Source organism: Leptopilina heterotoma, unplaced genomic scaffold, assembly GCF_015476425.1.
Source record: "Leptopilina heterotoma isolate Lh14 unplaced genomic scaffold, ASM1547642v1 Lhet_304, whole genome shotgun sequence".
In the NCBI taxonomy this organism is placed as follows: Eukaryota; Metazoa; Arthropoda; class Insecta; order Hymenoptera; family Figitidae; genus Leptopilina; species Leptopilina heterotoma.
In genome coordinates this window covers 24,478-40,256 of record NW_025111008.1, presented here as the reverse complement: position 1 = coordinate 40,256, position 15,779 = coordinate 24,478, and the positions used below count along the sequence as shown (strand labels likewise).

The following is a 15,779-nucleotide window of genomic DNA, read 5'->3' as shown; positions in this document are numbered from 1 at the left end:
GGCTATTTTTTGTAACCTGTGAAATAACTAAGCGAGATAAATTGTTGATCAATGCAAAATGATAAATTCTCTTGTGTAGAGAAATATCATCATCATCATCATCATCTATTTCAATTTCATTATTTTCAATCATTAATAAATGATACGTTGGTTCATCTGATTTATTTTCACTTAAATAAAGTGGTACAATATCCTTCTTTTTATTAATTTTATCAATTCCATAAACGTTAATAGTTAACTTGTTTAATTTTTCAAATTTTGAAATATCATTGAGAGAAATAGGAAAGTTTATATTATCTATTTTTAAATCTGTATCTTTGAAGTGTGGGTATGAAGTAGTGCAACAAACATTACTTTTTGCTGGATATCGTTGGGCAATAATGGACCATAAAAAACAAAATTCATCGTTATTTTTAACATTAATAACGGCTTTTTTATTGAATATAAATTGTGGCATTTTTATAAACGTTGACAATCCTGTCGAAAGAGGGACGTATTTGTTAATATTCACACTCAAATTTATAATTTCCTTCAAAGACCACCCTGACTCTTTCTGTTGAAAATCATCAATTTTCACCATAAGCTTTTCTCTAACTTCAATTTCAAACCATTTATCAAAATTTGTTGATTCGAGAATTTTTGAATTTTTTGTATTAAAAAATTTGACATCATCGATATCCTTACCATTTTCTAAAGCAGTATAATTTGCTGCAAAAACGAAATTAACTTTCAAATTCCCCATTCTTTTGAAAATTCTTTTAATTTTAGAAATAATTATGTTTTTTGCATCACTAAAAAAACAATCTAAATTTTTATGTTTTAAATTTATTATCAAACCTGTTCTAATTCAATTATTAAAAGCATTCTCCATATCATCCCACCTGATCCAATTTTCATCTTCCTTGAGGCCTAATTTTCGTCTTCTTAGCCTTTTAAATTTCCGACTGTTTGCCTTTAGAAGTCCAATTGTTGATAAAATTTTTCTTCTTTCTGCACACGGCAATGATTTATTTTTTAAAAGTTTTGAAAGTTGTTTAATATTTTTTGCACTATTTTTTATCCAAAACTTAAGTTCTTCAGGTGTTGTTTTTTTACTTAAAGTTTTTAACGCTGTGTTCATAACTTTTAAGAATTCTTTACAATAGTCAAAATTCATTGTATATAATTTAAAATTTTTCTACTACTTAATATTTCACATATGACATATGAATTCTTTATAACAATAATAAATGGAGCATCACTCTTTTATAGTCATACATTTCCTTCCATCTCTTTTACTTAATATAGTTTCTCTTTTTAACCAATTTAAAGAAATATTTAAAACATGAAACTTTAAATAGAATCATTATTGTCAGCTGATGTGCAACAAATAGAATTCATGCGAAAATTACATCTTGAGATATAAGCATATATCAGCAGTATTTTATGTATTCCAATTATATTGTGCTGACATGTATCATGTTACACTTCAGATGACTCCTGGGTCATTTCGCAGAAGAGTTAAGGTTCATGTCTTAGATTTTTTTTATATTTTGCTTATTAATAGTATTTTGGGTCCTAAACAACTATACCAAATTTTAATTAAATATTTTTATTATTTTTCAAGATATTTGCATTGCAAATTTCTTGACATGTTCTTTTTATTTTATTATAACTCACTTATTTTTAAAAATTTATTAAATTTGTTAAGAACCTTTTTTACGTAAAAACCATTGAAGTTTAGTAAAAAAAATTAAAATTAAAAAATATCAATTTTTTTAATTATTTATTTATAAAATTATATTTATTTTTAATGTTTAAGCATGAGCCCTATCAGATTTTGTTTAAAAAAAAATCTTATTTCAAAGTTTAAGATCTCATTAAAAAACCGTGAAATTTTTAGAATGGCATCTGTCTTTGTTTTTTAGTAATAAATTGTCAAAGTTTTAATTGCACTATCGCGCGCCGGCTCACAGTTGGATTTTTTTACAATTTACTGTTCAAAAATGACTACAGCCTACAATTTTTAACCGATTTGAGTGTTTTTTGTTCTAAATTAAAGGGGACATCCTGGGAGGACGATTTTTTAAATATTAATTGTTTATAATTTTTTATTTTAAAAAAATTAATACAATTTTTTTAAAAAGGACGTTTATTTTCTTATTCCGTTACTGCACATGATCTAAATAAGTTCAAAATAATCCAATATATCCACCAGACAATTAATAAAACAAAATAATTTATTTAAATTGTTATGAACAATATTAATTAACAAAAAGTTAACTTTGATTCCTGTTCACTAAAAAATGTTTTTTTAACATTTACTTTTATATTTAGGATCATTTAATGAATATATGTCCTCCTCGTTCAAAACATAACTTATTATAAACAATATAATTAAACAAATAGATAACTTTGATTCCTCTTCACTAAAAAAGGTTTTTTTCCACATTTTCTTTTTGATTTAATTTTATTTCAAGAATACATGTCCTACTTGTTTAAAAAATAACTTATTTAAACAAGGAGAGGACATATATTCTTTAAATGAACCTAAATATAAAAGTAAATGGGAAAAAAAACATTTTTTATTGAAGAGGAATCAAAGTTAACTATTTGTTAATAATAATGTTCATAACAATTTAAATAAATTATTTTGTTTTATTAATTGTCTGGTGGATATATTGGATTATTTTGAACTTATTTAGATCATGTGCAGTAACGGAAAAAGAAAATAAACGTCCTTTTTAAAAAAATTGTATTAATTTTTTTAAAATAAAAAATTATAAACAATTAATATTTAAAAAATCGGCCTCCCAGGAAGTCCCCTTTAATTTAAAACAAAAAACACTCAAATCGGTTAAAAATTGTAGGCTGTAGTCATTTTTGAACAGTAAATTGTAAAAAAATCCAACTGTGAGCCGGCGCGCGATAGTGCAATTAAAACTTTGACAATTTATTACTAAAAAACAAAGACAGATGCCATTCTAAAAATTTCACGGTTTTTTAATGAGATCTTAAACTTTGAAATAAGATTTTTTTTAAACAAAATCTGATAGGGATCATGCTTAAACATTAAAAATAAATATAATTTTATAAATAAATAATTAAAAAAATTGATATTTTTTAATTTTCAATTTTTTTTATTAAACTTCAATGGTTTTTACGTAAAAAAGGTTTTTAACAAATTTAATAAATTTTTAAAAATAAGTGAGTTATAATAAAATGAAGAAAACATGTCAAGAAATTTGCAATGCCAATATCTTGAAAAATAATAAAAATATTTAATTAAAATTTGGTATAGTTGTTTAGGACCCAAAATACTATTAATAAGCAAAATATAAAAAAAATCTGAGACTTGAACCTTAACTCTCCTGCGAAATGACCCTCCTCTCTGAAATGTACATGACTATTTTTATCATCTATGCAATAATTACTCATAACATTAACAGGTGATGCTTCCACATTCTTATTACAATAGGCTGATAATTAATTTTCTATTAAATAATAAAACAATTTGTTTAAAACATTATAAACGCAAAAATTTATTTGAAAAAAATTTTATACTTATCGTAAAATCTTGAGATATAATGAAACTCTGTATGTTAACCTATACATCATAAATATACTTATTCATTTCTCAGTTTTGAAAAAAATTTACAAATTTTTTGAATAAGTTTTTTTTTGGATAAATTTTTAGAAGAAATTGCTCTTCTCTTTTTTCCTTTAGAAGTTTCTCGAATAGAATGGATTAGAACCATTTTTTTATTTCAAATGTCGGTAAAGGAATCTGTATCCAGAACCGGCCCTGCCTATCTACTCGGTTTCTTTGTTTCTGACGCTAATTGGGGCGGAGGAATACGCTCTCTTGAGCAATTTGTGTATACCTACAGCGCCATCGGGACGAACGTTCAATGAACTATTAAAGGTTATGGCGGATTATTTACAGCCGAAACCTAGTGTTATTTTCGAGAGATACAAATTCAAGGAGTGTAAACAAAAAGATGGTGAAGTTGTCAAGAAATTCATTGCAAATCTAAAAAGGCTATCCTTGAATTGTGACTTCGGAATTAATTTGGAGGACAGTCTTCGTGATCAGCTGGTATGGGGAATGTCGAGTGAAGCGATCCAGAAACGGCTACTTGGTGAAAAAGATCTGTCATACAACAGGTCGATTGAATTGGCAACTTCGTTGGAATCAGCGAATAGAGACGTGGCTGAGATGAAAACATCGAGAACTTCGACAGTAAACTACGTCTCGAGCGAAAACTCAAAGGTAACGGCGAATCAGCGAAAAGTAAATAAAGGTAATAATAAAAATTAATAATAATTTTAATTTAATAAAAATTTTTAAAGTTATTGAAGCACAGAAAAATAAGAGTAATGTAAATCCGATTGTTGAAATTTTTTTTATTGAGAATGTACCGACTAAATTTGAAGTGGACACAGGGTCACCGATTTCGGCAATATCAAGTGATAATTGGAAGGAATCAAAACAATTGTCGAAAATTAAACTTTTAGAAACTGACAGAAGATTTGAAACATATGCAAATGATATGCTTTTTCCGATCGGTAAGTTAGAGGTTAATGTTACGTATAGAGCGAAAAATTTTAAATTGGATCTATTTGTATTTTCTGGGAAGAAAATTCCAATTGTCGGGCGTGAATGGTTATATGCTTTTGATATGACAAAAAAAAATAAATCAATTTTAACAATAGGTTCGATTAATCAAGAAGTCAGTCAAGCGTTTGAAATTGTAAATGAATTTAAAGATGTTTTATCGGAAGAAGGCGGTAAATATATCTCTGGGAAATTTTCTCTTAAGCTAAAAGAAAATGCTAAGCTAGTTTTTTGTAAAGCTCGACCGGTGCCATATTCCACGTGCCCTGAAATCAAAAAAGAAATTAACAGATTAGTCAAAAAGAAAATTTTACAACCAGTAGAAAGTTGTGATTGGGCAACCCCGATCCCAATGAGAAATGACTCATCAAGTTGACGTCAAATTGACGTCAATTTGATGATCAAAATATCGTCAAATTGACTACTTGAATTGACGAAAACACGTCCCACATTTTGACCATTTTTTGATCATTTTTTAAATTGACGAAATTTTGACGATTTATTAATTTGAATCATTTTTAAAATTGATGAAATTTTGACGACTTATAGATTTATGACAGTTTTTAATTATTTTAAAAATTGACTGAATTTTCACGGTTTACAAATTTAATTTGATAGTAAAATTATATTAATTCTATTAATTCCAATTTATACTCAACTCGTGGTTTTTGATAAATAAAAAACGTTCCAAAATATTATATTCATTACTTTATTATTATAATATAAAAAATATAATTATTATACTTATAAAAGATAAAGTCTAAATTCAAACATGTTAATTATTGTAATTAATAATAATAGTAATTAATAATTATAGTAGTATTTACTACTTTACTTTTTGAGAAAAAAATTTAAAGAATAATGATTCTTTTGATAAACGCTATGCATTTATAATCTAATAATTAAATAAATTTAAGCTTTCTATGCAAGCCCATCTTCCTGTTTCTTGTAAGGTGCAGAGCGAAACCAGTCTTTCATTTTAGCTTCAGCATCATCAAGATTACTCCCTTTAAAACGTAATCCAATGGCACCTGTAAAAGTTCAAGTTTCTTACGTTTAAGATAACAGTTGATCTACCTTAAGAAATAGTTTCATAAATGTAATATTATTTTTGTGCTTAAAATGTGCATGCTACCCTGAAAATAAATTGTCAAAAATTACTTACTAAATACTACTTCACAGCTTTTTGAAGTTTGAAATTCAATCTTCGAGCCTGAACTTCCTTTCCAACTAATATTAGCAGCCAAACAATTATACATCATATGGGATAGAATTTTACCCGTAGCTGACTTTTCATTCTGACTTCCAGTAGATAGCATCCACAATCTATCACGCTGTTAGAATAAAAGTGAAAGTATTTAAAATTACGGACTTTATCTTGCAAACATTAAAAATTACGGACCAATTACTGACAAAAATGTAACCAGTCCGAGTCAAATAAGAAAACATTTTACTTAAAATTATTAATTTATCATAATTAAAGATGACCGAGTGTGATAAAATCATTTACAATTCAATTATTATTTACAAGAATTTTTAACTAAAATTCTTCTTTACACTGAGAAAACTGGATAGTCAAACTTAGAGGGTTAGGTTTTGAGTGTTAAGCCTGATTCTCTTGATAGTTAACTTTTCCCTCCGAGTTAGTCAAATTAATCATCGGAGTGTCTATTTATCCCTCCGAAATGGTTACGAAAAACTTAACCTCAAATATAGTTTGTTTGTCCCTCCAGATAGTTAGTTGAATACTCCAGTTTTCTCCGTGTAAAGCGATTATTTTTAATAATTTTTGAAAAAGTTCTTTGACAATTTTCAAATCCATTTACGATTTGCTTACAATATTCAATTTTACGAAATTTCAATTATTTATAAATTCTTTAATGAAATATAAAAAAACTTTAAATAATAAAAAACAATTCAATTAAACTTTTAAAAAAATTATTTTCAAAATTCAGTTATTTACAAAAATTCACGATACAGAATTTTTATTTATTTTTATTTGAATATTGCTTTTACTATTCTATTATAATCTAACATTTTAACAGTAATTCATTTTTAAATTTTAAACCAATTTTTATCACAAAATTAAACTAGAATTCAATTATTTAAAATGAAATAATTAAAATTTTATTTAGGTAATAATTGAATATTTCATAAAATTCAATTCTTATAAAGAATTGTATCAACAAATTTTTAAATAATTGAATTCTCTCTGCAAATTTTAATAGGATTTTTAAGAATAATTATATTTTTCCATCAATTAGATTAAAATTGTATTAAAAATAATTGTAACTTTGCGATAATTTGTATTATTTGTGAAAATAATTGAATCCCTGTTGACATTTGATTATTTATTAAAATAATTAATTCAATTTTATAAATAATTGAATACTTTTGGAAAATTTTATTAAAATAGTACATATTGAAAATCATTGATTTGAAGAATATTTTTGAAATTAATTAAAATTTTTCCAAAAAATTTATTAAAATTTTTGAAAATAATTTAATTTTAGATAAGAATTTTATTATATTTATAAAGATAATTTCCCTGTTGACATCAAGATTCGCGGTAAATCGCCGCCAAGTAAAAAACAAAAACCGCGATATATATTCTCGAAATATTGTCTATTTTTCGATAAAATTGAATAACTAAGTAAATTAGTTAATAGGTTAAGTAAATCTTAACCGATTTCGCTTATTCTTTTTTTGGTGGATAAAGAGTCAAAAAAGAAACAATTCTGTCAAGTTTATTTGAATATTTTTGATACTTTTATAGAATTTAAGGGGAGGTTCTCATTGCAAAGGCCAAAATAAACACAAACTTTGACAATTTTTTGCGAGGAGCGGCTATGACTTAGCGATGTAGTTCTTTTTTCTAAATAAAGATACATTCTTGAACTTTTAAAACATATATTTCATTTTAAAAAGAATGCAAAATGGCGGCCAATATGGCGCATCTGGAAAATAATGTTTTTTTAAACATGGAAAACGGTGGGCATTCTACACTGCGCAATTTTTAGTCTAAAACAAAAACTCAAAATTTTTTATAAAGATGACATCCTAAAGAATAGGTTATACCTATAAAATAGTTAAAAAGTTAACAAAATGACAAAATGGCGGATACATTTTTAAAAAAACTGCGTTTTTGCATTATTTTTCTATATTTGACCTCTTGTAAAAATCTCTATTGTTAACAATTTTACCATATTATAGGTATAACCCCAGTAGAATTTAGTTACCTTTAATTAGCCGCAAACCCGAAGTTGATTGATTAAATAGTTTAGACGCTACGATGCCCACCAGTTTGAAAAATCTTGTTTCGAGAAAAGCGTTTAAAAGCGTTTAAAGTTTGAGAAACATTTTTGTGCAATAATTAAATTCTTTCCAATTCTTTGTTCAATTTGCGTATATGATAAATATCTATAGGTATTTAGGGTCACTCTTTACGATTCTGAGGTCAGATTTGCAAAATTTTTAAAAATCGATTCGATTTGCCTGACATTTGTTATTCAGTGCTCGGGATGCCGGTGAGTTCAAGTCTCCATAAAAACGAAAATATTCTTCGGATCAAAAAATCGCTATACGCACATATTCTACATATATATAGCTTTCAAAAAATACAATAAAAAAGAAATAAATTTTTTTGATTCCCGCAATGGGAACCTCCCCTTAAGCTAGGAAAACCGAAAAAATATCGATTTTTTGAGATTTAGATAAACGTTGAGCGTAAACTCCAAAATGGGTTTCTAAAATATTCTAGAATATTATTAATTAGGTTAAAATATCGATATATGTACATTTGAAGAAATTTTAATTGACTTCGTATTTTTTGAAAAAATTTTATTTTTCTCAAAAAAATTGAATATTTTGACATTTAGATAATCGCAGAGAGCAAACTTCGAAACGGGAGTGTAAAATATTTTATAATATCATTGATTGGGTTAAAATCTCGATATATATTTCAGGAAATTTTAATACACTTCGTATTTTTTGAAAAATTTGGATTTTTCTAAAAAAAATAAAATCTTTTGATATTTAGACAAATGTAGAGACTCAACTTTTTAATGTATTCAAATTTCCTGCAATATATATCAAGATTCTACTCCAATCAATAATATTCTAGAATATTTTACAAATGTGTTAAGTAATTTAGTCTCTACGTTTGTCTAGATGTCGAAAAATCCAATTTCTTATAGAAAAATCAAAATATTTTAATAAATACGAAGTGTATTTAAATTTCTTGCAATATATATCCAGATTTTAACCCAATCAATGATATTATAGAATATTTTACACTCCCGTTTATAAGTTTGCTCTCTGCGTTTGTCTAAATGTCAAAAAATTCATTTTTTTTAGAAAAGTCTAAATATTTCAACAAATACAAAGTCTATTAAATATCCTGCAATATATATCAAGATTCTAATCCATTCAATAACAATCCCAACAAAAACATCTTTGATGCAAAAATTTCCGCCAAGTAAAAATTTTGGAAATGTCGAAATAATCAGTGAAATAAAAGTTTACGAAGTAAAATTTGTAACGAAAGTTTTTGTATTCAATTGTAACAAATGTAGAATTTAATTTAATTATTAACATAATCACTTAATCAGCTAATAAAATCCAATTATTCGTCTTAATAAAAAAATTTTATTTGAAGCAATTCTAAGATTTTGGCGTCAATAATGTTTCTAACTTATAATTAATGAAAGTATTGACGCCAAGATCTTAAAATTGCTTCAAATAGAAATTTCTTATTAAGACGAATAATTGGATTTCATTAGCTGATTATGTTAATAATTAAATTAAATTCTACATTTGTTACAATTGAATACAAAAACTTTCGTTACAAATTTTACTTCGTAAACTTTTATTTCACTAATTATTTCGACATTTCCAAAATTTTTACTTGGCGGAAATTTTTGCATCAAATTTGATTATTTATGAAAATAATTAATTCAATTTTATAAAGAATTGAATTCTTTTGGAGAATTTTATTAAAATAGTACATATTAAAAATCATTGAATTGAGGAATATTTTTGAAATTCATTAAAATTTTTCCAAGAAATTTATTACAATTTTTGAAAATAATTTAATTTTAGATAAGAATTTTAATTTTATTAAATCTAATCAACTGGATTTTATGGGGAAATTTTATAAATAAAAATATTTTTTGACTAATATTTACATTACTAATGTTTGTTAATATTAACAAACAAATGCCTATCAATTAATTATTTAAAATTTTTTAATTTAAATTTTATTAAATCTACTTACAATTGCCGCAAAATTTATAGGCTCTTGAAGAAACTTTTCCATTTTATTAAAATCGGCCATGACTCTCATTGGCATAGTGGGCATTTGTTCCGGTCTCACCATTTTGGCTATATTTGGATCGACAGCTCGCATGATGATCGCTTGATTTAAAAGTACTGCGTCTAACTGCTTGCTCACTTGTATCAGTAACGTGCTCGTTAGCTTTGCTTCTTCTTTGTCCTTTGCAGCTATAAATTTTTTGATACAAAGCATAATAAATAAATAATATATATTTATTTTTGTTATAGTACATTACAATAAAACTATTTTTTGAAACAAAAATACATGCATCGCAGAAATATCTTTTGTCTAAATTAGTGTTTAGAAAATAATTAAATTAATTATAAATTAAATATTTATTGATTCTTAGTTAATATTTTGAGAAAAATACATACCCTTTGTCGAAACTGATTTCTGAGGGTTAAGTGAATTTTTAGATATTTGATTTGAAGGGCCATCTACTGCACTTATATCGTTTTTACTGCCTAAATTCACAATATTGCCACAATATTCAGATAGAGACAAGTTAGAATAATCATTATTTATCCCACTGGTTGATGCAGTTGGAGTAACTTTAAATGGTGATGTCGAAGAAGCACTTGGTTCAACCACATCATCTGTTTCCATGATATTAGGTGGATTTTTATCAAGAACAGAATCAACTCTGACATATTTTTCCAATTTTCCAGAAATGGGATGCTTTTTATTTGTTTTGTTCTCAATATTCATATTAATCGTTTTTGACGTTTTATTACCATTATTATTATTAAGATCTGAAGGTAAATTTTGAGTTGCACTTTTTGAATTTTTGGAATTGGATAGAGCACGAGCTTTAGCACTAGAAATATCAATTTTCTTTATATTTTTTGAAGGATTCGCTTTTTCTTTCCCTTTATTAGAATTTGATGTTAACATCTTCGTCGGTCCAGATGTTTTTTTTAAAGCAGTATTCGTCTTTGGCGATTTGTTGTTATTTTGACAAACTTCCAGTGTTGAACGATTTAAAGATAAAAGAGTTCCTTTTAAATGGTCGCTTACTTTTGGCGGCTGTAATACAACATCATCAGAATCGGAGTTAGACTGAATCTTCTTAATTTTTTTGATTTTTGGTTTTAATTTACGTGTTGGAGAACAAATATTATCATCTGCACATGTATCATTTTCGCTGTCAAGATCAGAAGAAACATATCTAAGAGGCTTACGTCTCTTACGAGACTTTACTTCTTTTTCTGTGTCGATATTTGAATCATATTCAGCTTTTTTACATCCTTGTATTGCATCTTCATAAGTTTCTGTAAAAAGGAAAAAATGTGTAACTTAATAAAAATCTGTTAACTTTTAGTTTTTTTAAAAGTATTTTGCGCAATTTTGTAGTCCTTGAAGTACATTTTAAGTATAATATCTTTTGAATCCACTCAATTTTCAATGATAATTATCTATTTGATTTTAAAAAATTTGTATAGTTTCCTTCTAGAGTAATTTGTGAGAATAAGTTTGCTCTTTAAGTAAAAGTTGTAATAGTAGTCGAAAAAAATTGTTTCCTCAAGCATAACAAATTATAAATCAGAAGAGTTTGAAACAATCATGTTATATGCAAAAGAAAAATGATACTTACGAAATAAGTGGAGTACTTTTACATTGAAAACGGGCCATGTTATATCAGGATCATTAAGACCTTGAACAGCTTTTTTTAATTGTATGTATCGAGATCCCTTTAAAGGCCAACCTTTTTCTGGCGGCCAGAAAGCTTCAGTCTCAAGCACATCAGGTTGATCTAGCCACTTTGTAGGAATTACTTCTACAGTTCCCTCATTAAGGAAATGAACAACTGCATACTGTAAAAAATAGATTTGAGGAAAAATTTTAATTTATAAATTATAAAATATAGAAGGCATGAAAAGTTAAATTTGTTTTTATTATTATTATTATTTGTTGTTACCTCTGTAAAAATTATGTAGCTGTATGTAGAAGGGGAACACATAAAAAAGAATTTTCAGTTTCAGGCATTAAAATACACTTTTGAGATAATTCGTTAATAGACCAATATTCATTGTTTTCCGACAAATGAGATACTAAATGTATGCCAAGAATAGAAGATTCTATGGGATAATTATAATAATTCTGAAGAGTCTGAAATCTTTTACCCCGTAACAAAATAGTTTCCTCAGTTTGAACTATATTTTGAAGCACAACTACGGCTCCATTAACTGTTTGAAAACAACTATTTGCTTGATCGAGAGACAATGATAAGTCTTTCATATCTAGTCTCCGAAATTGTTCTCCGAGAATTTCTTCATCAGGATCATGATGGCGTAACTTTAAAGTTATTTCATTTGGAATCAATTCTACTTCATCCAACTTTCCTTCGTTTTCGGTGTCTCGACGTGCTAGCTGTTGCAAAGGTTGATAACTTGATCTTAAAGTCTGTTTGATAGTTTTAAGATAGTTTTCAAACGGAAAACAACTGAAACCATACAGACTGTTTTGTGTTAGCCTACATTCCTCAGCCATGTGCATGTAGCTGTGAACATTATAAACAACAAATTCTCGACCATATAGTTGTGTAGAATACTGAATAAACAACTTGGAGAATTCTTCTGCAGCATCTAACATTACTGGCTGCTTAACAAATACAAGATTTTCCATAATGTAAGCAGAACAGTGCAGTAGGAGAAAATTTTTGTATTCATCAGTTGGTAGTACTCCTTTCCAAGCTTTAATACCATCATACAAAAGCAGTCTTCTCAGTTCAGTAGCTTTTAAATCCTTCACTTTTTCAAAATATTTGGGCTTTCGGTTAAATTCCCTTGGAAAAGAATCAGATAAATTTTGCAGAGCATTTTTGAAATCATGAATTTTGTCATCTTCAAGTCTATTTAAATTTCTTATTTCTAACTTTTTGAACAGATGTCTTCTGACTATTCCAAGGTACAGAAGATGTTGAGGATCAAGTCTAAATTTTGAGACCATTCCAATGTTCAAAATATTTTCAAGCGGTGAAAGGCCAGTATGATGTTCGGGATTTTCTCGATTTCTAAACGACTGATCGCTTCGATTGTCAGCATTAGTTGACACATACGTCATGCGGTGTAAGTACCATTTTCCACGCACTATACATTTCTCACACGGGAAAGTACCGTTGTGACCTATAGTACATTTTAAGTATGATCTAGCGGGAGCATCACAAAGAAAATTTCTTATACTAAAATTATATGTTTCTCCCTCAAAATGATAGCCATGTTCTCTTAAGTGTAGTACTTCTTCAGCAAAATCTGCAAGATACTGATCTAACGTTTGCGGTTTCGAAGAATGACCGTAATAAACACCAATAATAAAAGGACTATTAAACTGGCCCTCCAAAGTCCCTAAAATTGGCCAAAAGTTCGTTTTAGAATTCCTGTATAATGGCAAACCATCCATATTTACATCGATAACAACATTTCCATATTCTTCGAGATACTGTTGAGTGATTCTTTGATTTAAAGCTTTTACTATTCCCTTATACCATAATTGACCATTGTCTATTTCTTTTACGTTAGTAGTTTTTGGAGTTCTCAGAAGAGTTTTATAACTACAGGGAAGTGTAGGATGAATACGTCTCAAAATTTTAAGTAATTGGTCAACTTTTCTTTTTGAAATGCCACGCATTGCCCAACCTCTCAAAGAGTGATATAAATACATATTCGGGTCAAAATCTTCATCGTCATCACTTGTTTCACCATCAGAGTCACTTTGATTGTCATCACTATCTTCATTATTACTATCAGTATCATTGTCAACCCCAAAATTATTATAATTGTCACCAGGATCATTATCTTGGTCAATCCTTAATACATCTTCCAAATGATAGTTTTCAGGAGGTAAATTTACATTATTATTGGGCACTTCTTGATCAAGAATATTATCATTAAGTTCGACATGATCAGATGAATCAGAGGAATCATGTTCATAAACATCTTCGTTTCTCATCAATCGAAGTCTTATTTTGCGTTCATTAATTGCTTCACGGATCCTTATTCTTTCCGGTCGATTCTAAGAAATATTTGAAAATGGTTTATATATATATTTTTATTTTTCTGTTGAAATACTGTCGAATTTGTTTTTAGTGTTTTATTTAATTTATTTATTCAAAATATAATTTATTTAAGGCCTATTTGATTATTTAATACATAACGCCGAAGGTTTTAATTTTCATATACTTGAAACAAAAAAAGACAATTCTTTTGTGAAATCTACTGTGATTTATCTCATAACATATTGTGTGAGTGTAGGTAAAGTAAATCCGTAATCTTTAAAATATCTATTTTAAAGTATATTTTAATTGTTCAAATCTTATTTGTCCATTTATTCTTCGATCTTCGAAAATATGTATTTTAGATTAGAAAAGCATTGTAAAATCTAGAACTGTATTATTTATTTCTAATCTAAGTAAAATAATTATTTGAGAATTATGTCTACCTAACCTTAAAACCTTCGGTACAATTAAAAATTTCTTCAACTCATTCAATAAATTTTACAGTAATAAAATATTACTTATTACAGACTCTGATCTGATTCTATTAATTAACAATTAAGTTTTTAAAAGTAGCGAATTTAAAATCGCTTTTGTAAAATTAATACTTTTCTGTATTAATTTTACTAATTTGCGGCAAATTATCAAAGCCAAATTCGAAAACTTGCCTGGAAAAATTTACAGCAAATACCAAAATGTCCGTTTGCAGAAAATTTGCATGGCAAAGTAGATGTTAATTGCATGCTCAGTAGTTTTCTATGATATCTAGAGCTGCGCACTACATGTATGTCACCTTCCCTATAGAGGAAGGCAACGTTTATCAAAATACATACATTTTGAAAACAAAAAGAATTTTTTTTTGAAATTTTTAGGTTTTTTGAAAGATTGCTGCAAATTTTCCTCAAGTTCACTAAAAAATTATCTGTAAGTTTGCCACGCAAGTTATCTACAAATTTGCTCCGCAAACTTGCCACCAAACGGACATTTTGGTATTTGTCGCAAGTTTGCTGCAAATTTTCCAGGTAAGTTTTCGAATTTGGCTTTGATAACTTGCAGGAAATTATTGTGCTACGTGGGTTACTTTGTCAATTTTACAATTTTCCATAAAATTTGCTACTTTGAAAGTTGATAATATTTTTGTCTCTTTATTACCTACTTTCAGAAAGGTAAATTTACTGAAAATTGTAAAATTGACACATTAAAAGTATTAATTTTTAAAAGAGATTTTAAATTTGCTACTTTTAAAGACGATAGTTTAAAAGTTTCTATAAAAATCAGTAAAAGACTGTAAACGAACAGAGATTTTTTTTACAGTGCCCAATAATAGTTACAAGTACTTATGTACACAAAAGATTGTTTAAAAAAAGGTAACTTAACTAAGACATTATATCGTTCATAAAATTGTTAAAAATCAGTAAATTGTATTGCACCGTATAAAGATATAAATATAAAAAGATAATTAAAATGAATTATTGGTTTCCTTAAATTTTACAGCAAAACACTGATTTTGTCGTCTGAATATTATCACTAATTAGTGATTATATATTATATAAACGTTAATAATATTTTATCACTATTAATTGTCATTCGCATGTTTCAAACGATATACTAAAGCAACGCAAGTATGCAAAGCGTCAAAAATTTCCTTTTTTAGGTTAACATATAAAATACATTATAGACAGATATATAAATAGCATCATTTTAATATGACTACAATATTGAAATATCACATATACTTACTTCCCGTTGATCCATCTTATTCACTGCAATTAACTCCTACATATAGATAATTATCGACGATTAATAATACGACATAATATAACACCTTGTTTTCGTTATGCGAAGTCGACTCGTCA

General features: G+C 27.1%; 1 protein-coding gene across 1 annotated transcript; it reads right to left on the bottom strand.

The window, feature by feature from the left end:
• Window positions 1-5,518: 5,518 nt before the first annotated feature.
• LOC122504547 lies at window positions 5,519-15,779 on the bottom strand. Its single transcript, XM_043615705.1, has 6 exons — window positions 15,664-15,779; window positions 11,527-11,746; window positions 10,307-11,203; window positions 9,873-10,099; window positions 5,763-5,931; window positions 5,519-5,628 (listed from the first exon to the last, which is right to left on the bottom strand). Exons 1-6 carry the CDS (start codon window positions 15,676-15,678, stop codon window positions 5,519-5,521), a joined length of 1,638 nt encoding a protein of 545 aa, XP_043471640.1. The 5' UTR covers window positions 15,679-15,779.